Source organism: Ursus maritimus, unplaced genomic scaffold (genome assembly GCF_017311325.1).
Source record: "Ursus maritimus isolate PB19 unplaced genomic scaffold, ASM1731132v1 scaffold_12, whole genome shotgun sequence".
Taxonomy (NCBI): Eukaryota; Metazoa; Chordata; class Mammalia; order Carnivora; family Ursidae; genus Ursus; species Ursus maritimus.
The window spans coordinates 34,086,646-34,113,659 of NW_024423564.1; the positions used below are offsets into that span (position 1 = coordinate 34,086,646).

General features: G+C 41.8%; 1 protein-coding gene across 1 annotated transcript in view; it reads left to right on the forward strand.

Moving 5' to 3' along the window:
• The window catches only part of DDAH1 (dimethylarginine dimethylaminohydrolase 1), a 128,975-nt gene extending 112,289 nt beyond the window's left edge, over positions 1 to 16,686 (forward strand). The window contains exons 5-6 of the mRNA XM_040627084.1: positions 12,657 to 12,800; positions 15,014 to 16,686. Coding sequence (XP_040483018.1) covers positions 12,657 to 12,800; positions 15,014 to 15,130 — 261 coding nt within the window. The 3' untranslated portion in view covers positions 15,131 to 16,686. The remainder of the gene's footprint in view (positions 1 to 12,656; positions 12,801 to 15,013) is intronic.
• Positions 16,687 to 27,014: the final 10,328 nt, after the last annotated feature.

Here is a 27,014-nt window from a genome sequence, read left to right on the forward strand (position 1 = left end):
GCTCTGTCTGAAATTCACCAGATATCAGTTCCTACATTGGCATACGAAGGCAGGGGGAGAAAATTCATTCTAAACGTAAATTGCTATGTCCTTGAACAGAAAATGCCACCAATTATCATTCAGAATAATATCATACTGAGTAAAATAACTGGCACTTCAGAGGAATAGCTCTCATGTGAAAGAAAACAATGCAGAACTCCACTAGATTATTGAAATACAACTACTTACGAAGAGCCCACTTTTTGTCTAAAATGCTGTGTCTTTTTAAGGGAAAATGCTTACAGAGTAAAAGATAGAAATCATGTGTTCCATCTGTCTCTATTGATAACACTTGCATGTTAAAAGCAATGTATCTGAAGTGAGTTATTGCTCTAATTCTCATTAGGTGCATAGGCCATCAGACTTGAATAGAAAAGTCTACATTTCTTCTGAGCTCTGAAGTCCTGCGGCTTGAGAATAAACATGATACTAAACTCATCAAATGGGGGGAGCGCCTGGGTGGCTCAATCAATTAAGTGTCTGCCTTCAGCTCAGGTCGTGATCTTGGAGGTCCTGGGACGGAGCCCCACATCACAGCAGGGAGTCTGCTTCTCCCTCAGCCCCTCCCCCCCAACACGTGTGCCCACGCGCTCTCTCTCTCTCAAACGAATAAATAAAATCTTAATTCTTCCAGTAGGAATAGAAGAAGGAGGAGGGAAACCCAGATCTCTCTTTGGGTAAGAAGTTTGGTCCCATCCTTGAGCTTGTTAGGGAGAATTGGAGAAGAGCCTCTGGAGAGCAACCAAAGCTGGTAAAGTCCAAGATTCAGTGGCCAGTGTTGATTACACAGAAGGGTATGGCACAAGTGTTGATGGGCAACTCCTCTTTGCTGTTCAGTAAAGGTTGAACTCCAGTTGTGTCTTATAGGAAATCGCATTAGGAGACTTGAGAGGGATTTTAAGAGTTGCTGAAATGCTGAAATGCAGTGCTAAAAAGGACTCATTCACTCAGCATTCAGCAGATATGTACTGGGCATCTACCACACGCCAGGCACTGCTACAAAGTAGTGCACAAGGGGCCAGCGGTGTGACTGTGCCTCCCTGGAAGCTTTCCAATAACCTGTCCTTCTGGGATGACTCGGGTAGCTTGACTTCATTGGATTCAAACAGTATGTCAATTACCGAAGGGATCAAAATATATATAATGGCGATGTAAATATATATATTACTTTCTGAATCAGTTGATGACTGCCAGCTAGCTGTCGTTCCCAACTTCGTATTCCACCTTCCTTTTTATTAACTGAACCTTGTGTTTTAAATGAGCACGTTGCCACTTGGGAGAAAGTCTCCTTTGTGCTAGGTAGAACAATGAGACTAAGTATTGCCAATGAGAGAAAAGTAGAAGTGCTGGGTATGAAATCCAGGACCTGGACTGAAAGGGAGGAGATACACCTTTTTCCCCTTCCCGAATCTTGCTGCTTGAAAAAAGGGTGTGGTGGTTGGAGCACCTGAGCTCTCATACCCCATGAGGACAGGGGTATGCTCTACCCCAGGTCTGGAAGTGCAAAAAGCTAGAAGGACCCTGGACACGTGATGACTGTCAAGTGACGACACTACACTATGACCTCAAAACTCCTCTCACATGAAAGAGAAATAAACTTTTTTTAAAGTCATTTTGGGGGGCAGGTCATTTCTATTATAGCCAAATTTCATCTATTTTAGTCAAATTGAGATAAAGGCTGTTTGTCTGCCTTATGCATTAAGAGAAAACTCAATTCAAGCTGCCAGAACAAGGGAGATTTATTGGTCTATGTAGTTTTAAAGTAATGCAGACTTTACAGTGGGTTTGATTGATCTGCTCAATGATGCCATCCAAGAACCAGAATCTTCTGTGTCTCTTCTCCACCTAACCCAGATGCACTTCATCATACAGCTGGCTCCCATTCAGGGGGCACAGTGACTGCCAACAGCTTCTGACTACATGTTTGCACACCTATATTCAGGGAGGCAGGACATTCATCTTCTCAGAAAAGTAAGGAAGCTTCTTTCGGATCTTGTCTATTCTTATTAGCCTGAATTGGTCATCTGCCCATCTTGGAACCACTGACTGTAAGCAAGGGCTGACTTACACTGGAATTACCATTTCCTGATTGCATGGAGACGTGTGGGGGCATCACAGCGAACTCTCAGGGGCACCATGGCCTATTTTAACATTTCAAAGACAGCACAGATATCACTGTCAGATAACACACACAATTCTACTGTTAGGTTGCTTGGATCTAAGTACTTCATAAACAAAAGTGTTAGGGTTTGAGGGGAAACCTTTTTTGGGAAGCAAGGAGAGTAGTTGTATTTTGTTTGTTTATTTTGGTTGTGGTTTGGTTTGGTTGGCCTCAGGACACCATGGGTTCTACGAACCAAGAAAGGAACCTCTAGCCCAGAGTCAGGTAGAATTAACTTGCGCTGATTATGTGGACTACAGAGAGCTGTGTAGATATACAAATGAAAAGTGGGGTAGTAACTAAGAAAGCAGAGAATAAATGTTGGGGGAGCGACCACAATGTTCACCAGACCCTCAGAAGAGCTCAACCCTGACTTGCTCTTAGGGAGGGAATTGTCTTGGTTTAGGAAAATACGATAGGTCCTTTAGGGTGAAAGGTGTGATCCTTGAAGGCTTGGGGTCAGCAGACAATACAGCAAAATAGAAAGCAAAAATGTCCTTTGTTAGAAGCACTAGGAATGGGGAGAAAGGGAGTGAGAAGAGGCCCCAGCCACAAGACAGGGTTGTCAACTCTTTGAAGAACACCAGCATTCGGTATTCGATTTTAAGTGTTCATATAACTGCAATACTCCAACCTGCCAAAACTGAGAAAAATCTATTATCCTATGTGAAAAGGGTTTTTTGAGGCAATCAAAAAAAGACTGAAGTCCCTGCCTACGTTGACGTGGTTGAAAAAGATGGTACGTGTAGAATAACTGTATCTCTGAATGGATCTAATTCACTGGAAGCTGGGGCCAGAGGTAACATGAGAATATAAGGCCCCCCTTTCCCCTCTCCCACTCTATCCCCAAGACTGGTAGAAATTATTGGTAGAAATAATTACAGAATAGTGGTTCTCGATCCTGTCTACATATTAGAGTCACCTGGGGGTGGGGGGATGTTTAAAAAGAAATACTGATGTTTTGTCTTACTCCAGACCAAGTAAATAAAAATTCTCAATGATTGGGACCCAGAAATCTGTACTTTTTAAAAAGCTCTCCAGATGATTTTAGTCTATAAGCATGGTTGAGGACCACTGACCTAGGATATTACATAAATCAAGGAACAGAGGTACAAGACATTCTTATTTAGATCTTGAAGAGAAGAGAGACCCCTCAAAGTGGAGGTGGAAGAGAGGGCAAGGGAGGAGTTGACATTGTGCCTTCTTGTCCCACTTAAATTCTCTCCACCAACCTAAGACCAATAGAAAAGCCTGGACTGAGTCAGGAGAGCTAGGATCTAGTCCTCACTTTGCACTTCACTAACTTTGTATGCTTTTAGCTAAGTCAATTAATTTTTCATCTCTGAATCTCTGTAAAAGAGAAGTGGACTTGATAATTTCCAAATTCGTGCCTAGTTCTCAAACTTATGATCCTTAGTATTCTATAAAATGACATCACTTCCTCAGCTGTTCTGAGTACTTTATCAACATTCACTGTCTGACGCTAGCAAAGACCACTCCAGAAGGAAACCAAGGTTTCTCCCCAACCCACACAAGAGTAGGCAAGGTGGGGATGGCTGCTTTCTTCATTGGCCAGGGTTTGGTTGTAGTCATTTACAGGGTATTTCGGTTTCTGGGAAAAGATATATGGGGACGACAGCTGTTTTCTTAAACACTTATCCCTTTCTTTTCAGGGCTCTTGTTAATTCAGAGGAAGAATAGAAGAGTAAATAGTATACTTATTTGGAAATTTGATTTCTTTCTTTTTATGGTTGTTTTTTCTTCTTCTTCCCATAAATATCTGCTCTTCTGCTAAAATATAAATAAATTTGATGACTTTCTCCTAAAAACAGTGGTTTTCAACCAGAGGCAACTTTGCCCCCCAGGGGACGTTTGGTAATGTCTGGAGATATTTTTGTTGCAACATGGTGGGTGGGAGAGTGGACGCTCCTGGCACAGTACATAGAGACCAGGGCTGCTGCTAAGCCTCCTACAAGGCACAGGACAGCCCCCATAACAAAGGATGATCTAGCCCAAAATATCAATGGTGCTAAGGTTGAGAAACCCAGTCCTAAAATGTGAATGAGATTTGTCAGCCCTGTTTCACAGTCACTTTAATTTCTGAGCATATCATGGTTAAGGTACTTAGCCTGATTAGGGGCGGCAGTGACTCCTGAACGTCAGGTAGCCCACGCCAGCAAGAGGGCTTTCAGGAGCCAGGAACTCAACAGCCATACAGTCCCGGTGTTCATTGGATTTTTGTATAACATTATTTTCAGGTATTGGAACTACTTCGTATACATGGACGAAAAGGAAATAAATGTGAGATGATCACAGAAATCAAATAACAAGGCCGCATGTAATGGCCTCTAGCAATTTTCATTGCCAGCCTTTGAGGGACGTAGGGTTGGGGCCTCTGAATTGCGATGTTCAGGGTCCTTTACTGACAAATTCAGTGGGGGTAAGTGGATTTTGTTTTGAGTGTGTATGTTTTTAAAAAAGATCTGAGGAACTCATGTCAAACTTTTAATAGTGGTTACCATAGAGTAAGGGGGAAGAGAGAAGAGTAAGATGGGGCAGAGAGGGGAGAAAGAAAACTTCAATTTTTTAAAATCAGCTTTATTGAAATATAATTTCCATATAATAACATTTTATTTCCATACAATTCACACTTCAAATGTACAATTCAATGAGTTTTGACGAATGTATACAAGTTGTTTTTAAGTCCAATAGAACTTTAACTTTTCATAGTTGAATCTTTTACAAGAAGCTTATGTTTTATCATTTTGTTCATAATTAGGTTTTTTTTGTTTATAATTATAACATGTTTTTTGAAGAATTGTTTGAAATTATACACTCCTACCTCACCTCATTTTGCAAAAGTGGCTTACGAAGATGCATGAAGGATTGCAAAATAACCAGAAATAAAAAGGTAAGATGACTTAAAAGGAAAACAGCGATTTAACGTGGAGCCAAAAGGTCCCTGGGTGGCTCTGTCAGTTAAGCATCTGACTCTTGATCTCAGCTCAATTCTTGTTCTCAGAGCCATGAGTTCAAGCCCCACACTGGGCTCCATGCTGGACATGGAGCCTACTTTAAAAAAAAAAAAAAAAAAGAGGCTGTAGGGCTACTTAAAGTAACTTTCTATGAAGAGCCAGCTTATGCTAACATCCAGGAACCAAGTCTTATGAAACGATGAAGTCTCCTGTGTAGGACAGTGGTTTGCTGGAGTCAGCTTCTACCAGCTTACAAAAGCTGATTGTTAAATTTTCAGGTATTTTGGGACACCTGGGTGGCTCAGTTGATTAAGCGACTGCCTTCAGCTCAGGTCATGTTCCCCTGGGGATCGAGCCCCACGTCAGGCTCCCTGAGCTGCTCAGCAAAAATCAACAGAAGCATTCTGTTGTGAGAATCAGTTGGCAATATGAAATTTATATGCAAGAGAATTGACCGTTTTATTATTATTTATAAATTATATGCTGCCCATCCTTCATATCCGTAAAATTTATAATAAATGTATGTGGGTATATTATGCATGTATTTTTCCCTACATTTACCAGCACACTACTGCCTGGAGCTAAAAATCTCAGAGTACTGAGCATACATTAAAGATTTTTTTTTAACCACCTAGGTTAAAATAATTGGCGGCCCCAGTGATGATTTTCTTCATCTTGTTCCGGGGGGGAAAAAAGGCACTCTCTTTCATGAGGAACAGATTCTCTAATCCTAAGGCAACCCTTTCGCAATGGCCAAGTAGACTGGGCAGAGGATTTTGAAGGACTCTAAAGCAAAGCAAGCACAGTTATTGTAAAAGAAAATTTAAATGCATGCCCTACTGATGAGCTAGCCAAGGAATATTTGCTCATATAGAAAATAAGCACTAATCCACCAGTGGTAGAGCCAGACTGAACAGGACTGATCCTGGGCATCATTGCAAAGTGTGTGTGTTTGGCCATTTCTCCTCTCTCACTCGGGAGCCTGTTCCTCTGTTCTCTAGAAGCGATAATGCCTCTTTATCCACTGTCTTTTTCCATTCCGAAAGGCTTTGCTCTTCTTTCATCTACTTAAAGAACAGCTTTAAGAAAACCAATCCCTGTAGTTCAGTAGAGAACTCAGATGGCTTCAGGAGCCAGACCTTCTCCATCTAAAAGCATTTAAATGCAAACTTTTAAAAATATATGCATGTCGGGCTCCTGGGTGGCTCAGTGGGTTAAGCATCTCCCTTCAGCTCAGGTCATGATCCCAGGGTCCTGGGATCGAGTCCCACATTGGGCTCGCTGCTCAGTGGGGAGTCTGCTTCTCTCTCTCCCTCTATGCCTCCCCCACCCCGCTCACTGTCTCTCTGTGTCTCAAATAAATAAAATCTTTAAAAAAATAAAAAATAAGAATATATGCATGTCAAGTAAGTTGTATCTACAGGAAAAATCAACCCAAAGGCTGCAAGTTAGTGAGCTCAGAGTCTAGTCTTTGAAGGGATATTGGAGAGGAGGTAGTTTGGTGTGACAGGAAAAAGGTAGGCATTTGGAGGTTGATGTACCTGGACTTGAATCCTGGATTTACTGTGTTAACATGTGACCTTAGACAAATTACTGAATTTCTCTGAACCTTGGTTTTCTCATTTGTAAAAATGAATAATTGTGAGAAATGAATGAAGAACCACCAATAAACAGAATGTAGCTCAATAAATACTCCAGTTGTCTCTTGCTGTCAAATGATACAGGCAACCTAGAAGATCCCCAAGTCCCCAGTAACCAAGGGAATTAATTTTTGAAGGTGGATTTAGGTGCAGGTATCTGGGGAAGCATAGCCAGGGCATGACGTCAATATCTAAGTAGGCAACAAGATATATCTTTATGAACAGGACTGTGGGAGACCTGTTTCTGCCACAGAGCTAGTCTTAAAGAATGCATGGGCAGGGGTTAGAAGGGAGGTAGGATCCCAGATTTTGCATTTTGGAAGGGGTGCTTTGGTCTGAATTTCTTTTGCTCTACACCCCTGAAATTAGAAAATGAGAACTGTGACTCACCCAGAGAATCTCTCTTGTTCCTCCTGCCTATGCCATGCTCCTTAGCCCTCCATAGAGCTCAGAGTGGCCCTCTAATGAGAGGGTAAGAGTTTTTCCCAGCCTTCCACAGTAACCATTGTTTTTGAGGATCCCTTCCAGAAATGGTTCATGTGCTTTGTGGTTGTAGTTTGAAGGACAGAAGGACAGAATTTCATCCCCGTATTCAGGTGGGCCTTATGACCTGAACAAAAGCAGCAACTCCAAATATGAGAGAGAATTTGTGGAGGAAATGGCAGTTAGCTTCGAAGGGAATATTTGGCGTTGAAAGCTGGCCCAGATTTAACTGAAAGGAACCATGTTACTTTGTTCTTAGGATCTGTTATAGCCCATCAATTCAGAGAGGATGTTTAACAGACAACCTCTCTCAGATTCTGTTCATTTTGAGCTGATCCATGGAAATATTCATAAAAAAATTGAAACCATAATAGTTCTAGAATATTATCCATAGCTATATTGACTCAGCCTTAAAAAGACCGGGCTTAATGCCTAGTAAATTGTCAGCTCTCAATAAACTCTTGATGGACAGATAAATAAGTGAATGAATGATTTTAGATATACAGTAGTAACAAAAAGTGTGCTTCAGAATCACGTATCATATATCTCAATAGAATCTATAAACTGTCCCTTTTAACATTGGCTGTTCTGATATGTTGATATGGGTACATATGTATATTTCATAATGATCAATTATGAATGAGCCAAACATGCTCTGAATATTTCCTAACCATCTCTAAATACCTTCTATACACCTTTCGGTATTTGACCCATAAAAGTCCTAAACTGTTCTGTGAAACAACATAGCCCAAGAATTTTTTTTCAATAATTGATGTAATACAAAGAAACCATGAGTAACAAGTGGGAGAATGTAGCTGCCTTCCAGCCCTTTGAATGAGAAAATTCCCAGAAATGCTGGAAACTGCCGGAAATGCCTGGTTGTTAATGCAACTAGCCATGCAAATTCTCTTGGGCTGGAAGCCAGACGTTTCCCACTCTATTTTGTGACAGCTCCACTCTGGGGAGCAAGGCGGATTCCTCCAAACCAGCAGCTGTGTAACAGAGCACGATGATTCGGCCAACATGGTTCTCAGAGCCGTTTCCACTCTGCCGCGTGCCTTCTTCATTAAGGGAGTGCCTGTAATGGAAGTGAGGTTGACTTTCTTTTTACTGCTAGCATCCCCTTCATGTGCTTGTCCTGCCTTAAATTATAGATTGTCATCTCCTGAAGGAAGAACCTGCAGCTAAATTATCTTTGGGTGTCTTTCTCTTTCCCACCTCTCGCTGTCATCATGCCTAGCCCCAGGGTGGCCCTCCACAGAGAACTGTTGGATTGAACCCAACACCAACTGTGTCCAATCCCAAAAATACTCTGTTTTACACAAAGTGGAATAATGCCTTTGAGAAGTAGCACAAGTCAGAAATGGCATTTAGAGCACGGACTTGACTTCTCAGATCTTTCTCTAAAGCCGTGTTGAACTCAGTGGGTATTATCCAGAGTCTAGGGCCTCTCAGGAATTTAGAGTGTCCATAAAGGGTTTAGGTGCTTTCTCCTTTCCATTCTGGCTTGGGGCACAGTGAGAAACAGGAAGTCGGTCCCCTGGGGTTAAAAGAACACTTTACACAGAGCTCTGGAGCAATACACCACCTCCACCCTTTTTTAGGAAAAAATGCTGGCACATAGAACTGAACAGCCAACAGCCACATTCTCAAGATACTTGAAATGATGCTCATCTTTTAACAAAGGCTTCTGTGCATCCACAAAGAGCAAACAAAACCTGCCCCTCCCCTCACTGTGGCTGCATCTCTGTCCCCGGGAGCCGGAGCTCTTTGAGGCATAGCCTTGCCAGGCTGGCCCTGAGCACATCCTCACAGCGCCGGTTCCAACAGCAGAGGAAAGATGTTAGAGATAGTCTCCTGAATCTTTTCCTGTGTGTTCCTCTGCAAATGGTGAGCACCCTGCCTTGTGTATAGCCGTGTATTTCCTGAGCCCAGCTATGAATAAATGGCCAGCTGTCTTATTCAGACAATAGCAACATATACGAGAAAGAAAAACAATCACTCTCACAGGAAAAGAGAAACCTGTTCTTTGTTCCAGAACACGGAGACTCTTGGTATTTAGAATAAGCACCTTTGGCTTTTTCAAGAAAAAAACGATGTATTTTTTGTTTATTATTTATAGTTACCACTTCCTAAGTTCTTTTCATTTAGAAAGACTACGCCTGACGTAGCTTTTGTATTTTCTTCTTTCCACAGTTAAACATAACCCCTCACTGCTCCCAATGGGGCCTGTTCTATTGTTAAAAGTCATTTCCCTAGGCACATTTTTTAACCTGTCTTAAAATGATAACCATGGGGCCTTGATAAATTGATTGAAAAACTTCTCCTAAGGTGGCTTTGTTAAGACATTTATTTTTAAGAGTAACTCTTGGTAGAATTTATCAGTGAATTACTTTATCTAATCCCAGTGTTAAATTATTTCCCTGCCAAGGGTATTATCATTCCTTTCCTGACAACAATGAAAAAAATGTAACTATCCTCAAACAATGCTAGGTTGGTACTAGCCAGTAATTTTAAGAATACTCCCACCAGAAGCCATAAATTATAATAAGGTCTGGAAAAGAGAGAAATACCAATGACTGAGAAAAAGCAGTGATTACAATTTCAAATAAATGTCATTAACTGAAGAACAAAGCAAACACAGAGGAACCAAAGAGGCAGAATTGTTCCCTCACGGAGCTGGGGGTGGGGGATGGGAGGGAGGGTGGAAAAAGGTGGCACCCAGGTAAGTAAAGCACCCCAAGAACGGAAATATAAAGTCTTCATTACTCAGAAGAAACTGGGCAGTTTCGGAAGTAGGCACAACCTTGGAGATTTTAATTTGTTCCCTCACTGATAAACAAGAAGTCAGCACTGATAACGCTCCTTGATAACACTTCCTCTGGAATGTACAACATTCCATGTTTCTGCTTCTTAGTCACTCCCGGACATGCATGAGTCAGACTAAGATGTGGGGAAATTGCCAGGCTGCTCGTGGGACCATTGAAGCTAGAGTCAGGCCCGTAGGTGTGATCTTGCCTCCTTCTTTCTCTTTCAATTCAGCTTACAGTCTGAGTGATAGGTGATTTCTTTACCTTTGGATAAAGAATGTAGTGAATCATCTGTAGACCGTGAATTAAACTGGAAAACCAACTGGCATCTCTCTAGTGCTTATGAATGGTGGGCGCAATTGGTCTGAATGTGATGGACCAAAACATGCTGCCCACAATTCTCCCAGTGGCTTAGAAAATTAGGTCAATGGAAATATTCAGTTTTTTGGATTTTGTTTTCTTTGTGTCTAAGCTTGACCAGGTAACTATGGCTGTACGTACCGTGTTTTAAGGATCTTTGTCCTACTTAGTAAGCCTACTGAGGTCCTACTTAGTAATAAGCCTCTGGCCCCGGAAACTGTCTCCTGGTGGTCTGGAAGAAATCCTGAATTTCTCGGGTAAACGCGATCTAATCCACATGAAGGATGACAGTCAGTTTTAGCGGTAAATGAGCAGACTAGCCATCTTGGCCCACCTTCAATAACACATAATAAGTAGAGATTCAGACATAGTGCAATCCTATTCCCTGCACCCAGAAAGAAACATGCTGGCCAGACTGACCAAGAATGATTGCTGAAAAGTTTCATAAATCTTAACTTGCGTGTTGCGTTTAGAGACAGCTCCACTTATATCTTAAAGACATCCATCTGCCGATGGGGCTTCTGGACCACTTTACTAAATCACAGGTCACAAACTGACAGAGACATATGTATGTTCGGTTTGGTATACACAAGGTTTTTTTCTTTTCTTTCTTCGTTTTAATGCTTTCAGGTGCTGCAAACTGTCTAGTTTGCCCCAGGCCCACCACTCCATATTATGTTACATCCAGGATCATTCGGGTTAGGGTCACAGAGTATAGCATAAGGAAAAAGCCAAACATTGGCCTCACTGATTTAGCCCCATTCACATTAATTAATGAATTGTATTTCTTTTTCTGGATGAAGACCATACCTTGTTTTATATATGCAGTTGTTCACATATATAAACTGTGAACATCTCAGTGTACTCTTGAGGTTTGCTATATCCTCTGAAAGGAGTGAAGAAGGGGCACCTGCGTGGCTCAGTCAGTGACGCATCTGCTTTTGGCTCGGGTCATGATCCCCAGGTCCTGGGATGGAAGCTCCACATCTGGCTCTCTTCTCAGCACAGAGCCTACTTCTCCCTCTCCCTCTCCCTCTGCCCCTCCCCCTGCTCATGCTCTCTCTTAAATAAATAAAATCTTTTTAAAAAAGAAGAAAAAGAAAGGAGTGAAGAAATGAATCATTTCATTGCAAGCATATTTTTATTACCTGCTAGATGCCAAATGACTTGAAAGAAACAAAGAGGGAAGGGTGCACATTTATTACAGAAAGAGTCTACATGACTAAGCCCGAAATATATTTGGGTTTTTGTTTGTTTGTCTGTTTTTGGTGTTTGGATATTTTTGTAGTGAGGGAGGGGTGGTTGTTTTGTGGGTTTTTGTTTTGATTGTGTTGAGATGAGGATAAGGTGTCAATTTTTTAAAATTTTGTAGAGTTCACTTTTGTGATTTTTTTAAAGTTATTATATACGATTTATATAATAAATCCATCATTTGATGAATAGACCTGTTAAATCAGGTGGGGGTTTTTTTGTTTTTGTATTTTTAACCAAGTGTGGTCTGGGACCATCTGCCTCAGAATTACCTGGAGAGCTTTAGAATACAGATTGCTATGCTTCACTTCAGATCTGCCAGATCAGAATCCCTGGGGGTGAAGCCTAAGAATATGAGTTTAACATTCCCCTCTAGTGATTTTTATGCTTATTGTATTAAGGGCATCACCTGCCAACAGACAGGTTAATTCAATTTAAGTGTATCTACAAGAGGAAAGTGTGTGTGTGCGTGTGTGTGTGTGTCTGTGTGATTGCTTAATCAGATTATTGACCAGAATGATTACCACTATGGTCCCTTTTTCCTGTAGACCAGGGCAGCCCTGCTTCCTCAGCCAAAGATGTCATCAAAACCCCCAGCTGGGCCTTTTGTTTATGTGTCCCTTTCAGGTCTCACTGATAGATCTTATGAACAAAAACCAGAAAAATTATGGATAGTTTTAAAACCTTTTAAAATTATGGATAGTTTAAAAACACACACTTTCAAAAAAGCAACAAGAAGAACCCTTGCAGTTCTTCCAAAGAATCCTAGCTTCATGGAGTTTGCCTCTTGGGAGTCTAAATGACGAGAGGAAATAGGCAGGAACTTCACAGGAACATTCTTAGGCACCGTTGCAAGCTTATACCCACACTCTGCCTTCCTTCTGTTCGAAAGTGTGGGGAAATGCTCTGCTTAAGCCTGCTTTGTTTCTCTTTATAGATCATGCAACAGATGAGTGACCACCGCTATGACAAACTCACTGTGCCTGATGACATGGCCGCAAACTGTATATACCTAAATATCCCCAGCAAAGGCCACGTCTTGCTACACCGCACCCCAGAAGAATATCCAGAAAGTGCGAAGGTAAACAAACATCCTTCCTGGCCACTGCAGCTGAACAGGCCTCTTCGTGACAGTCTTCCTGCCTGGGGATTTTTTTCATGATGGAGTGACAAATAACAGGGACTTCCTTTTCCTCTATACACGTCAAATCATTCTGAAAGCAGAAAGGCTAATATAATTTCAGGGCACAAGGAAGGTTAATTTAACTCAGTCTTCACATTGCTGTCACTGATCACGAATGCATGCACAGTAATTGAGGTGATCATGCCTGGTATTCAAAACTTTTCAAACAAGTACTTAGATCTCCCAAGTCTGTGCTACAGCTCTGATCACACGTATCTCCCCACACTTAGATGCTCACTAAGCATAGAGACCTACAGTTAGGCGGTCAACTGTGTCATTGTTTTCTGACAAATCTGAGCTGCCCTTCATCAGAAGGTCATTTGTTTTTACAGCAGAGAAGTGTTAATGACCCAAAGAGGTGGGTGCTCAATGTCAGGGCTGCAAAAAGGGGGCTTTTGGCTGTGCATCCCAGGTAGGAAGGATTAAAAAGTACAAAAAAGATGATATACTTGCCATCAGGCACGTGTCACTCTAAGAGCCTCTGCGTTTGTGCGCCAACACGGGAATTGTCCCTAGATGCGGAATTCATTCCTGGTCTAAGATGTTCCTTATCTTTCTGGGCATTCTGCCAGTCTCTTCTGCACACGCAGACGCAGCTGTGTTCATCCGCAGACCCTCCAAGTGTCCATTTCTGTTTTAGGCATTTCAGCATCTTCATCTCTGCCCAGAGGAATCAGATATGTACACTCAGCATTACAGAAGAACCTTTAATAGCCACTGATCTTTTTGTATATGTATCTAAAAAGCTATATCTTTAAAATTTTTAGAAAATATTCCGGCCACCTTTCAGATATGTGATATTGTGTAATCACTAGGCTTATCTTCTGAATCAGTCACCTTCTTAGCAGATAAAAAGAAAAGGGGGGGGAGATACATAGATGATTTCTCTGTGTCCATGGCTGAAAGTGTGAACCTGAGGAAAATAGAGGACCCCTGACCCCAGAATAGGGCTTAACCAACTCTCAGATGAATAGAGGGTCTCATGCTTTATTGTGCATCAAGATTGTTAAAAATATAGGTTTCTAGAACCGCACCCTAGAATTTGCAGTTTCAACAAGCACCCAGGTCACAGAACTCACTTGGAGAAACACAGCTCTGGACCGTTTGTGCTTCACCGACCACATTGATCATCTGATGACCAGATGGTGATTAACTGCCTTGGATTCAGCCCTGTGTCCGTCCACAAGTAACGATCCTAATATCCACGGTCACTGAGGCTTCCCCTGCGCCAGGTGCTGGGCCAAGCCCACTGTGTGCATTGTCTTCGATATACCTCATAGCAGCCCTGTGAGGGCGCTCTTGTTACTCTAATGTTACTGAATAGTAATCTAGGGCTAAAGAGGGGATCTGGCACTTGGCTGAAGTCACGCTTAGGTGGTGAGTTGACAGAACTGGGTTTGGAGCCCAGTTCTGGCTCCAGCACTCTTAATTAGACACTGTAGTGAATTTTAAGGAACAAAGTGCTTCCTAAGGAAGCACGCTAGATTGTTTTTTAGACCATGTGTTTCAGGTGATTTTGTATTTTTAAAAAATGTGCTTTGTTTGATCATCACAGAAAAATCTGTGGACCGTTAATTCAAAGTTTTGACACATGCTTTCTATTAGTGTCAAAAGATGCTATAAAATTCACACCTGTAATTTAAAAGCAGTTTGACCTGAAATACTTCACTTAAATTCTATTTTGTCAAGTTTTTCCAGTGATGTTGGTAAGGAAAGAAACCTTAAAGTACAGTTGAGAGGGTTTTAAAGTGTGGCGGGGAAGGGTAATATTCAGACTGAAAACACTGCCACTGGCTTTCATGTATCGCTCAGTCTCCCGGTGACAAACGGCAGAGTTGAAGGCATCTCTAGTAACGACCACATTTTTGACACATCTCTCGCTTTGAGGTTAAAGCATAGAGCTAGTGGTTAACCAGTGCCGCTCACTCCATTGGTATGGCTGTGGGCACATGTGGTCTAGATTGCAGGCACATCTTGGGGTTCAGTGCCTGAGAGGCTTAAACTCGCAAGCCCAGTGAATTCTCACACTAGGCGAGGAAGTTGGGCGGGGGGGTAAGACAGAGGCGGGAACATAATCCTTCTGCTTTACCTTTCCTTGATTCCTGCTGCAGGTTTATGAAAAGCTGAAGGACCATATGCTGATCCCCGTGAGCCATTCTGAACTGGAAAAGGTGGACGGGCTGCTCACATGCAGCTCAATTTTAATTAACAAGAAGGTAGACTCCTGAGTCGAAGTCCCCCCCCCTTTATAGCCGGCAATACTGCACTCACAAGGCCGATGACTGTACCGCTCCTGTCGTGTTCATTGACAATCTACTGTACCGCTGTGCTACTAACTCGGGTTTACAAAAGTCTCCTTCTACGTTTGCTTCGTTCTGCGCCCTCCCCTTCTTCCCCTTGCGGTGGTACCTAAACTGTGGGTTTTGCTAAATGAATTAAGCAATCTAGAAAATATAGAGCTCATGAATTATTGAACTGTGATTAATAATAGTAAAGAAACACTCATTTTAGTGTTTGTATTATCAGTGTGAATATATATATGCTGTTTATTTGCCAATATATGCTGAAGAATGTCTTCTTGATCAGTCAGATAGGCCAGGGTTAGTTTTTTTTTTTTCCTTTCTGTATCATTAATCATCTTTGGTTCCTGTGAAATTCCCTGGTCCTGGATTCTACCCCTTTCCTTCTTTTTTTTCATCTGAACTCTGGATATTTCTTTGCCAGTTACCTTTGTTACTTCTGTTGCCTTGGGTAAAATCCACGGTCTTGCCTTCTGGATACCTTCTTGCAGGTCCCTCCTGTCTGCCACATTAGCCTCCCCTGGCCCATGGCTACATCTTCAGCCGCCACCCTCACTCTCCCCAGGAAGGGCAAATGGGTCCCTCAGCAGAACTGTGACCAAAATCAGAATGGCTGTTTGGAGGGAGAGTTAACCATGCACAGGCATATCCTGATGGGGTTTGTCCCCGAGATCTAAATTCCAGAAGTAGGGCACCACACCTAGGTAGGTAAATTCAGCTCCAGAGGGTTACTAGGGACCGTAGATCAAGAAGCTTGGAAACACCCTGTGGGTACATCTCAGAAAGTCTTTAAGTCTCATTCCATGAATTTTTGCTTCGTTACTGACCATTTATAGACCTTGGGGAATAGTCTTATTTTTTCCTTCAGCTCATTTCTATTCCCACCCCCACTCATCATGACTCACCCTACTTCCAGCCTTCTACCCCCTGCAATTATCCTGGTCTAGCAAAGTTACTTCTTTCAAAAGAGACGTTGCATCTAAAAATGATTGTTGATGGTCTAGTGAGAGCCAGATAGAGCATGTCCAGGAAGTGATCAGCTTGGTGCTTGAAACCGCAGACAATGGACAATTCCACTTTGAAATATCTATGAATATACACTGTGGAATTCAATTAAAACTTCTTTCCTCTCTAGCTTTTAAATTACACAACCTGAGACTGATGCTGGTCTCTTACAAAGAACAATGCCGCAGTGAAGGGAGAGATCATTGTCTTTTACTTAAACCTGACAGAATCAGCCTTTTAGCAGGCCAGGGAAATGGTACTTTCCAAGGAACGGTGACTGATCCAGGCATGTTATCAAACTTCCTAGTCATCTCCACCTTTCCTGTATTGCCTGTAGCTTGTTGTTCAAGATTAACAATCAGGGAGATTAAGAAACATGACTCGAGGGTTTGCTCTACTTACCTATGTGATTCTTTCTTTTTTTTTTTTTTTTAAGATTTATTTGAGAGAGAGAGTGCATGGATGTGGGTGGGGGAGGGGTAGAGAGAGAGTCTCAAGCAGACTCCCCTCTGAGCGTGGAGCCTGATGCAGAGCTTGATCTCACGACTCTGAGATCATGACCTGAGCCGAAAACAAGAATCAGACGCTTAACTGACTGAGCCACCCAGGAGCCCCTTACCTATGTATTTTTAACCAAACATTTCTTATGTTTGGTGACCAAGACAGAATTCCCTCCATTCATATCTCCCCTTAGCAAATGGAAGTGATAAACCTCTGAGAAAACCAAGACGTCCTTAACCACTACCTATCTTTTTCATTTATTTGATGATTTTATGCCAGAATTTGAAGAAATTCCTTCTCCTCCTCTTTGCTTAACTTTAAATTTATTTCCATGAAGATATCTTAGTTATAGTGTCCAATGAATGAACCATCTATTGCTCACTGTCTTATTTCGAATTGTCTCATCGTGGGTGAACAGTGTGTTTTTACCAGAGAGAAAATGAATGTTACCGACATGCTCAAGTTAATAAGGAAAAATTGTCCTCTGGCCCTGTGCTGGCAAAAGCAGAACTTCTCCGTGGGAGAGTCCAGCATCTCAGAAACAACTTTGGGAAATTAGCCACGTTAGGCTTACTATTAAGGCTAAGTGGCATATAATTTTCAATATCTTTACTCCTATCATCCCAAATTGAAGAACTGTATTATATTTAGTCAATTGCAAGTGAATAGATTTTTCTTTTGAACAATTTGTCCTACAGAAGGCTATTTTTCACTTTTCCTTTCCTTTGCTTCTTTCCCTCTTTGCTCCTCTGTCTCAAAAAATCACTTAGAATCTATGTGCCTCTTCCACAGAATTGTATTCTTTGCTATGTCACTGGCTAGACTGTCTTCTTTGGACTCCCTATGTGATATGACGATGTGAAAACCCACATATCTGCAGCATAGTAGTAGTATTTTTTGATGTCCTCATTAGCATAACATTATCTTTGCAGAGGAAAGATGACCCATTACATAGGTTCCCCTCTAGTCTATTGTGATTTATAAAGATAAATAAACTAACAGAAGCTTCTCTTTGACATTGTAAAGACATTAAGAATTGTATTAAAGTAAGGAAAAGTTGAGTCCGAATTACTTGGTAAGATTCAGTCTAACGGGCAATATAGAGAAAGTACATTATTTAGCATTATCTCTTCAACTATAATGGATTGCTGTGGAAATCAGCAGACAGATTTCTAATGTGTGTTGATTGCTCTTTAAGCTACTGTGAACAGATTACTAAGGCTATCTCTTCATCTCTAAGGGGGAGATAGTCCGTAGGTGAATAATGTGACTTATATAGAGTTGCATGGTAGTCTTTGTACTTATTTACTCTCTAACGTTCTACAGAACTCAGACATGGTCTCAACATGGTGTTAGACTTGTGCATTTTGTTCTGCTGACCATCACTTTCCAACCAATGTATGGTTATCCACTCTGTGTGCCAAAACCAGTCATGCCTCTCACGGCCTTTTAGTCCAGAGAAATTCTCCACTGATTTTAGTCTCTTGCTGTCCTGATGCTACAAGTATACCAATCACGATGGAATAAAGTGTGAATTGTACTGTGACCAACAGCATGTGTCTCTTTTTTGCAACAGAAACGGCTGTAGTAAATGAAATCACCATTGCTTTGCTGTCAGAGATGGGAAGTTTTCTCTGTTGTCCCGTAATGAGAAATACGATGCCTGTAAATCAACTGCCATGAAAAGCTTGGATTAAAATGATATCTGAAGTGATACTTCGTACTTTGGGCACTTAAAAAGCAGGCATGACACCCATGCAAGGTCAGGAGGTCTTGATTTCACCTGTGCACCTCCTTGGAGGCTTCCTTTGTTCCCTTTCACTCCTGACTCTGGTCAGCACATTATATGGCTCAGTCGTGGAAGCAGTGGAACAGGTTTTCCCTCATTCACGCAAGAGTTCGGTTGTGGGTTTTGTTTGTTTATTTTACAGTAAGCATCTGTTAGGACATTTGAAGATATTTTAATGAGTCTTTTTTTATTTCCAACAGTTTTTTTCTAGCTGGAAGCAGCTTTATTGTTTTCCTTTTCTGATTGTAAAAATAATTGCTCACCATAAAAATAAAATCCAAATAATACAGAAAAAACTCTAAAAACAAAAGTAAAGAAAAAATTACCCAGAATTTCATCACAAAGGAATGCCACTGTTAACATTTTGAAGACTATCTGCACATCGATGAATAGACAGATATAAATGCGGAGTAATTTTACATCATCATGCTGTTCTATAGCACGCTTCCTTCACTTAGCAATAGATGGCAGGCGTCTCTCCATGTCAATAGAGATCTACATCATCGATTTTAACAGCCCTGAATGTTCCATGATACTGTTGGCGAAGCAGCTCTTTCTAATTTATATGGAGTGTTATATCACAGCTGTTCAGTATGCCCACGTTGCTAGTAGCCTGGGGTCTTCAAGCTGTCAAAAATGTGCTGCTTACGAGGTTTCACACACACCCAGAGTTAGTTCAATCTGATATCTTCTTATGGTAACTGAATGGTACATGCAAATGCTCACTAGAAGCACAGGCAAGTATTAAAATTCCTTGAAAAGGTCGTTGATGTGTTCATACCTTCTCAGTTGATGTTGCATTGATTAGTTCTCCCTTATTCAAGCCAACATTGAAATGGGCACAGAAGCTAAAATTTTTTTTTTAATGCCAACTACCACCCCTGCATACCTGCCCTGGGCCCCCGTAGGAAATGGAGCCCTCCACCTAAGTGCCAGAGTATTTACTCCTCACGGAAGAGAATGGAGACAATTTTTAAAGGAAGAGTTGGCAGGGTTTCCCTGACTGATCTTTCTCTTAGCCTTCCAGAAGGATGACAGAGGTAAGAAGGAGAAAAATCCCCTCTCGTGACAAGCCACAGACTCTGGAAATGGGACTTTTGCTGAATGAGTGGTGCTGGTCAACAATAGTTTTAGACAGGCGAGCACATGTTTAACAGGCTCTGGGGTACAGTTCCTGTCTTTCCAGAGCTGGCAGTCTGGGAGGGGCAAGGAAGGAAGACTACACAAGATCACAAATGATTATGACACAAAAGAAGGCAAGGTAAGAACTAAAAAGGGTAGCGCCGTGGTGGTTCCCAAGAAGAGGAGACCTGATGGAGGAACTGGGGTTCGATCTGGGCTTGGAAGAACAGCCCTGGCTTCAATAGGCCAACATAGGAGGTCAGGACTTTGAGGTGGAGGAAATAGCATGAGCACAGGCATGAAGGTGGGAGAGCATAGGATACACTTCAGAAGTGTCCATCATGGACCAGTTAACGCTACTAGACCCTGGGGGTACAATGGTGACAGGATGTGCTTTCGTGGAATTTACATCCAGAGGAAGACAGACATTAAGCAAGCTATGGCATGTGTGGTGAACACTGTGGAAGGAGAATGCCATGCTCAGAGCAGATGACAGGGACAAGCAAGTGGATCTGTTCAGCTGAAACATGGGGAAATATAAGAGCACAGCGAGACCATGTAGGTTGGGATGTCAACAGTCTTGCCTGCTAAGATAGGCTATTAGAACTGAATTCGGCAGTCTGTGAGGATCTCCTGAAGACTTCGGGGTCAGGGAGTGATATTACTGGAGCTTGATATGGCAGCATTGTATAGGATGATGGGAACTGAGACGGGCGTTTCTCTAAGTTTAGTTTTCCTCTAGTTTAATTTGTCATTTAAACATCTGTTCTCATCTCCAAAATGGAGTCTGAAAGCTGGGCAATTATCTCTCTTTATATATATTTTTTTTCTCTCCTGAAAAACAAATTAATAACACCTTTCTCTCCCAACTCCAAAGGGACATTTTCAACACAAATGAGATGAAAGGACCGAAGAGTTCTTTGGAAGAAAGGTATAATGTAAATATCATTATCATCATCATTATCCTCATTAACTCCTATCACAGCAAGTCAGGATCCCATCAAAATGTCATCTTCTATTTGAAACATCAATCACCACTCCAGAAATAACTCAGGATTTTCATCATTGATGCCTCTAAGCTAGCCTGACAGCTTCCATGACGAACTCACAGGTTTCCTTGGTAGCTGACGTGGCTGTTCTGAAGACATACGTGCATTAGGGAACTGCTGGTAAGTCGGAATATCCCTCATCTTCCTTCCCCCTCCAAGCACTCATTTCTAACTCAGTGAAAGCTGGTCACTTATAGCACAAGATAACTGGGGTTATCAGGCTTTTAGGAGAATGTGTAAGAGCCAAGTATGTTATTGTCACTATAAATAAAAGATTTATACCAGTATGCCAACTAACCTCTCGGTAAAATATAGCTTGGGCTGGCTTGTGACATGAATACCTACAAGTAATGATGGGTCTCTAGGTCTTGGGAAGCCCCCTCTATTTATAAATAGAAAGTTTAGTCATCTGGCTATGAATACAAAGATAGAGCTTGAGTGAATTAACACAGACCTAAGAAGGGAGCTTGCTTTTTCCTACAGTTAAACTTTAAAAATAATTTTTTTAAGCTCCTGCTCATGGACAAGGAAACTTATTGATTAGCTACGAAGGACTTTGGGACAGAACTCAGAGGACAACGGCTCCAAATTAAATTAGGAAACCATGGGCTATGTGTTGAAATTTCCCACTATCCATCAAGGGTGCAAAGACTACAAATTTCACATCGAGGCAGAAAAAGTTCAGGAACCAAACAAGTTCTGATTCTAAGCAACAGCCAAGCTATGTAGAAATGTTACCTCTCCTATCTCCGGAAAGAGCTCGTGGAATGAACAGATTCATGGATCCAACAGAGGCTTCAAATTCCAGGGCAGGATATGAACAAAATCATCCGTTTTGTTTACGTGGGACCCATGTGAGCATATGAGGTCCTCTAGAGTTAACGCTAGGACAGCAACATGGGGCTTGCTTCCTTTCTAGGCTTGATTATAATTGGGGGAGACCTAAGGAACATTGTTATCTTTGAAGGATGGTAACAAGGACTTTATCTGATAGGAAATAGAATTCACCCCCCTCCTTAGAGCAAATAGAGATTTTAACGATGGTCTGTGTCGAAGACATGCATGTTCAGGGTACACACAAGGGGTGGTGACACCCAGAAACCAGCTGTCAGCAGCACCCCTAGGCCCAGCAGGATAAGGACAGGAAATCATATGCTATTGCATCTGAGACAGAGAAAGAAGGACCACAACTCCAGCCAGAGACCAGATTCCAGAGCAGGAAAACATACCTCAGCCTCTCTCTTCCCACTCTCTGATCTGCTAGTGCTCCACATTGACTGAACACAATGGCCAAATGGCTAGTGGGGGAGCCCAGGCAATGCCTTCTTCAGAGGCAAGCCTCCTGAGCCATGGAACTGGCCGAGAAGGGCAGGGGAAGGAGCTGGAGAGGGTAGAGGGTAATCAGCACAATGCCACTACGAACATGAGCTCTTAGCCCTTCAGGGAGAGGCCATCGCCAACTCTGTCTCTCAAAGTTGGCATTTAAATCATATTTCTTGGCAAATTCCTTAGGGACATGCCAGTTCCATGGTCTGGATCTCCCTTTCTGAATATCAGAAAATGATTGGCGCAGAATCAACAGTAGGACATGAGTCTGCACTGCCGGAGGGTGAGAGAACGTCACATTCCAGACCCATGAGTCCTGGACCTCTTTAGTAAGCACTATGTTAATTCTAAAATTAGAGCAATCTCTTGGGCACCTGGTGTTCAAAAACAGCTAGGTGCCTTTTTACAGCATGCTCATGACCTGCTGGTGACATAAAGTTGTTTAGCATTCCACAGAGCCTATTTTCTCTGTTTCCCCCTTTGTTTGTACACACAGCCGATCCCACTAGGCACAAGCTGTGTTTGGTTTTACATGGTTATGTTGTTCATGGGGATAATATTCTGTCTAAACTCATCCAGTTAGTTCTCCATTCCTGGAGGTGTTCAAGCAGAGACTAAAGGACCACAAGCAAGAGTGGTTGTGGAGAGATTGCTCTAAGCAATAACATCTAATGTCCTCTACCACCCTGCAGTTCTATGAGTAGGTATTTGCGCTGTTCTGATCCCGGGTGATTTCCTTCCCACTCTGGGCCCCACCCCCCAGGCTCTATATGAACATTGTTCTCATCTAGTAAATAACAATAATAAGAGTTCCACTTCTAGCATGATCGCAGGAAGAGGTCTGTGGACTAACTCCCCAGCAAAACTGATGAACATTTTTTTTGAGGAGTCATTGTTTCCAGGTTTATTCAGGTATAAGTGACAAAACTGTAATGTATTTACATTGTACAGCATGGTAATTGGATATACCTATACATAATGAAATGATTCCCACAATCAAGTTAATTAATATATCAATTACCTTTACTTAGAGAGCTAAGAACACAGAGCCCTTTCTCCCCACAGATGAGAGGAGAGACTTCTCCATTGTTCATCCTGCCCCCAGCCACCTGTTGCTAAGACTAAATTCTGGGCAAGTGTGTCTGGGAAGTGGGGCTCCCCTCTTCCACCCAGCCTCACTTGTATGGGACAGAGGCTCTACTTTGAGCACAGCACCAAGAAGAATATGGAGCCCTGAACACCGTTCCCCTAGCTCATGGGATGGGGGTTCTAGCCAGAAGAGGCCAGCCAAAAAGACCTGAGGCTACAGTCTCCCCTTCAACTAACACTCACCAGCTACAGCAAAGATACCAGTTAGAGAGGAGCTCACCATTTTCCCTGTCCCCAGCAACTGAGCCAAGCCTTGGAGATTTTGCCCAGGAGGAGAAGCAGGCTACAGAACAAAGAGCTCCAAATTCCTCACCAAAGGACTGACTTCATTTGTAACAGAGTGTAAAGAAGTTCACGTCTAAAGGTGCTCTCACAAGCAGTGGAGGTTGTAATAAAAAGCAATTGGGAGGAGATTAGTAGATTAGGCTAAACTTTAAGTAGCCAGCTTGAAAAAGGAAGAAGTAAAACTATAATATATATATATATATAAATCCTAAGGAATCCACTAAAAGATGATTAGAACTCACAAAAAGAGTTGAGCAACATTTTAGGCTCCAAGACCAATATCAAAAAATCAATTGCATTTCTATATACTTTCAATGAACAATCTGAAAGCGAAATTAAGAAAAACAATTCCACTTACAGCAACATCGGAAAGAATAAAATACTTAGGAATAGATGTAACAGAAGTGCAAAACTTACACTCTGAAAATGACAAAACATTGTTGAAAGAAATTAAAGAAGAGCTAAATAAATGGAACAATCTCTCATGCTCATTGATAGAAGACTTACTAGTATTAAAATGGTGATACTTCCCAAACTGATCTACAGATTCAATGCGAAACCTACTAGAATCCCAGCTGACTTCTTTATAGAAATTGACGAATTGATTCTAAAATTCGTATGGAATTACAAGGAGCCCCCCAAAACCAAAACAATACTGAAAAAGAGACACAAAGCTGGACGACTCATACTTCCCAATGCGAACTTCATAAAGCAACAATAATTAAAATAGTGTGGTACTGGCATAAGCATAGACATATAGATCAATAGAATAGAATTGAGAGTCCAGAAATAAATCTATGTTTTTATAGTCAACTGATTTTCAGCTAGGGTGTGAAAGAATATTTAATAGGGGGAAAGGATAGTCACCTCAACAAATGCTTCTGGGACAACTGGATGCCCACCTCAAAAGAATGAAGTCAGACTCTTCCCTCACACTATGTGCAAAAATTAACTCAAGGGGCACCTGGGTGGCTCAGTCGGGTAGCATCTGCCTTTGGCTCAGGTCATGATCCCGTGGTCCTGGGATTGAGCCCCATGTCTGGGGTCCCTGCTCAGCGGAGAGTCTGTTTCTCCCTCTCTCTCTGCCCCTCCCCTGCTCACATGCCCATGCACACGCTCCCTCTCTCTTTCAAATAAATAAATAAAATCTTTAAAAAAATGAACTCATTGGGTGCTTGGGTGGCTCAGTCGGTTAAACATCCGACAACTCTTGGTTTCAGCTCAGGTCATGATCTCACAGTTGTGGGATTGAGCTCTGCATTGGGCTGTCAGCTCAGCTTGGAGTCTGCTTCAGATTCTCTCTCCCTCTCCCTCCTGCTCTCTCTCTCTCTCTCTCTTTCTCTCAAATAAATAAAATCATAAATAAACTCAAAATGGGTCACATATCTGAATGTGAGAGTAAAAACATAAAAGTCTTGGAAGAAAACTGGACTTCCTCAAAATTGAAAACTTGGTGCTTCAAAGGACACCATCAAGAAAGTTAAAAGACAATTCACCAAATGGGAGAAAATATTTGCAAATCATATATCTGGTAAAGTATTACATTTAGAATATATAAAGAACTCTTATAACTCAATAATAAAATAGACAAAAAACCCATTTAACATGGTGAAAGGATCCGAAGAGGCATTTCTCCAGAGAAGTGACATTGATGACCAATAAACACATGAAATATCGCTAGTTATCAGGGATCAACATTCCTGATGCAAGTCAACATCACAAGGAGATACCACTTCATATCCATTAGAATGAGGAGAATCAAAAAGTCAGATAATAAAAATATTGGCAAGGATATGGAGAATGAGGCCCTCATAAACTGCTACTGGGAATGTAAAACACAGCCACTTTGGAAACAGTCCCGCAGTTCCTTGACACGTCAACATTCAGTTACCGCATGACCCAGCAGTTCCCCTCCTAGGTATATACCCAAGACAACTGAATGCCTATGTCCACGCAAAAACCTGTACACGAACACTTGTAGCAGCATCATTCAAAAGAACCAAAGAGTAGGAACAACCCCAGTGTACAGCATATGACGAGTGGATAAACAGAATGGGTTAGCTCCACACAGTGGAGTCTTACTGAGCCATAAAAAAGAATGGAGTGTTGATACATGCTGCAACATGAAGGAGTGTTGATACATGCTGCAACATGAAGGAGTGTTGATACATGCTGCAACGTGAAGGAGTATTGATACATGCTGCAACATGAAGGAGTGCTGATACATGCTGCAACATGAAGGAGTGCTGATACATGCTGCAACATGAAGGAGTGCTGATACATGCTGCAACATGAAGGAGTGCTGATACATGCTGCAACATGAAGGAGTGCTGATACATGCTGCAACATGAAGGAAACTTGAAAACATCATGCGAAAGGAAAGAAACCAGCCACCAAAGACCACATATTGTATGATTCCTTGTTGTGTAAAATTCAGAATAGGCAAATCAGTAGAGACGGAAAGGAGATTACTGGTTGCTCTGAGTTGGGGGGGGGAGAAAATAGAGGAGTGATAGCTCAGGAATAGAGGGTTTCTTTTTGACAGAATGAAAATGTTCTAAAATCGATTGTGGCAGTGTCTGCATGTATCTGTGAATATGCTTAAAACCCCTGAGTTGTGCACCTTAACTGGGTGAATTATTTGGTATATGAATGATATCTCAATAAAACTGCTTTTTAAATAACAGTAATAATACTCTTTGTGCTCTTTATATCTCGAAGGGTGGTTGGGAGCGTGAAATGGAGAATTTATGTGGAAGTACTTGGTACCCTATGCCGTGCTATACAAATGGAGCCTATTATATCCCTGAATGGGATCAGTTCGCTTTTCCACCAGCACCTGTCAGTGCAAAACTCATAAACTGCCATTCCTGAAACTACCTTAGCCTCCAATTAGATTTCCTTTCCTTCAGTAGTTAAAACTCATTGACAAATTCATTCATTACACCCCTGAAATAGCTCTGCATAATAGTTGCTTGTGGAATGCTTCTTACCATCACAGGCTTTTTAAAAGAGGAAATAACATTTCTTTTATATGTTTTCCTAAATTTCAGCTCAAGTGTGCATAATTACCACACACACCAAGTTCCTCGCTGCATCAACCATGAAGTCTGCATGGTGTGTATAATAATCTGCTAACTGCTAATCATTCCTTTCCTCTCAAGTTCCCAAACCCCTCATTATATTTTGGCCATCTGTATGCTTTTCCGAGCCGTGGTGAACGGCAGTCCGAATAAGCAAAAGGAGATGAGAAAGATATTTGTCAAAGTGGTGAGGTTGAGAACAATATTGAAAGAATCTGGTTCTTGGCCAGGTGAGCCTATGAACGCAGTGCCAGCACACCATTTTTAGACATGAGAAGAAGGGAGAAATCAAGTGACCCTTTCTGGTGGCATTTTCTTTGCTTGGCTGACCTGGCCAACCCTGCAGTCCAAATCACCTTAGCTTTTCATCCAATTTATACAGCCTTGGACCCCAGCCACGTTTCATTTGGCTTGCAAGCAGCCAATGCCCTCTTGACCTCATTTTTACATTTTGCAAATAGTATCTAATGATAAGAGCTTTTTTGTAAAGCTCTATGTACCTG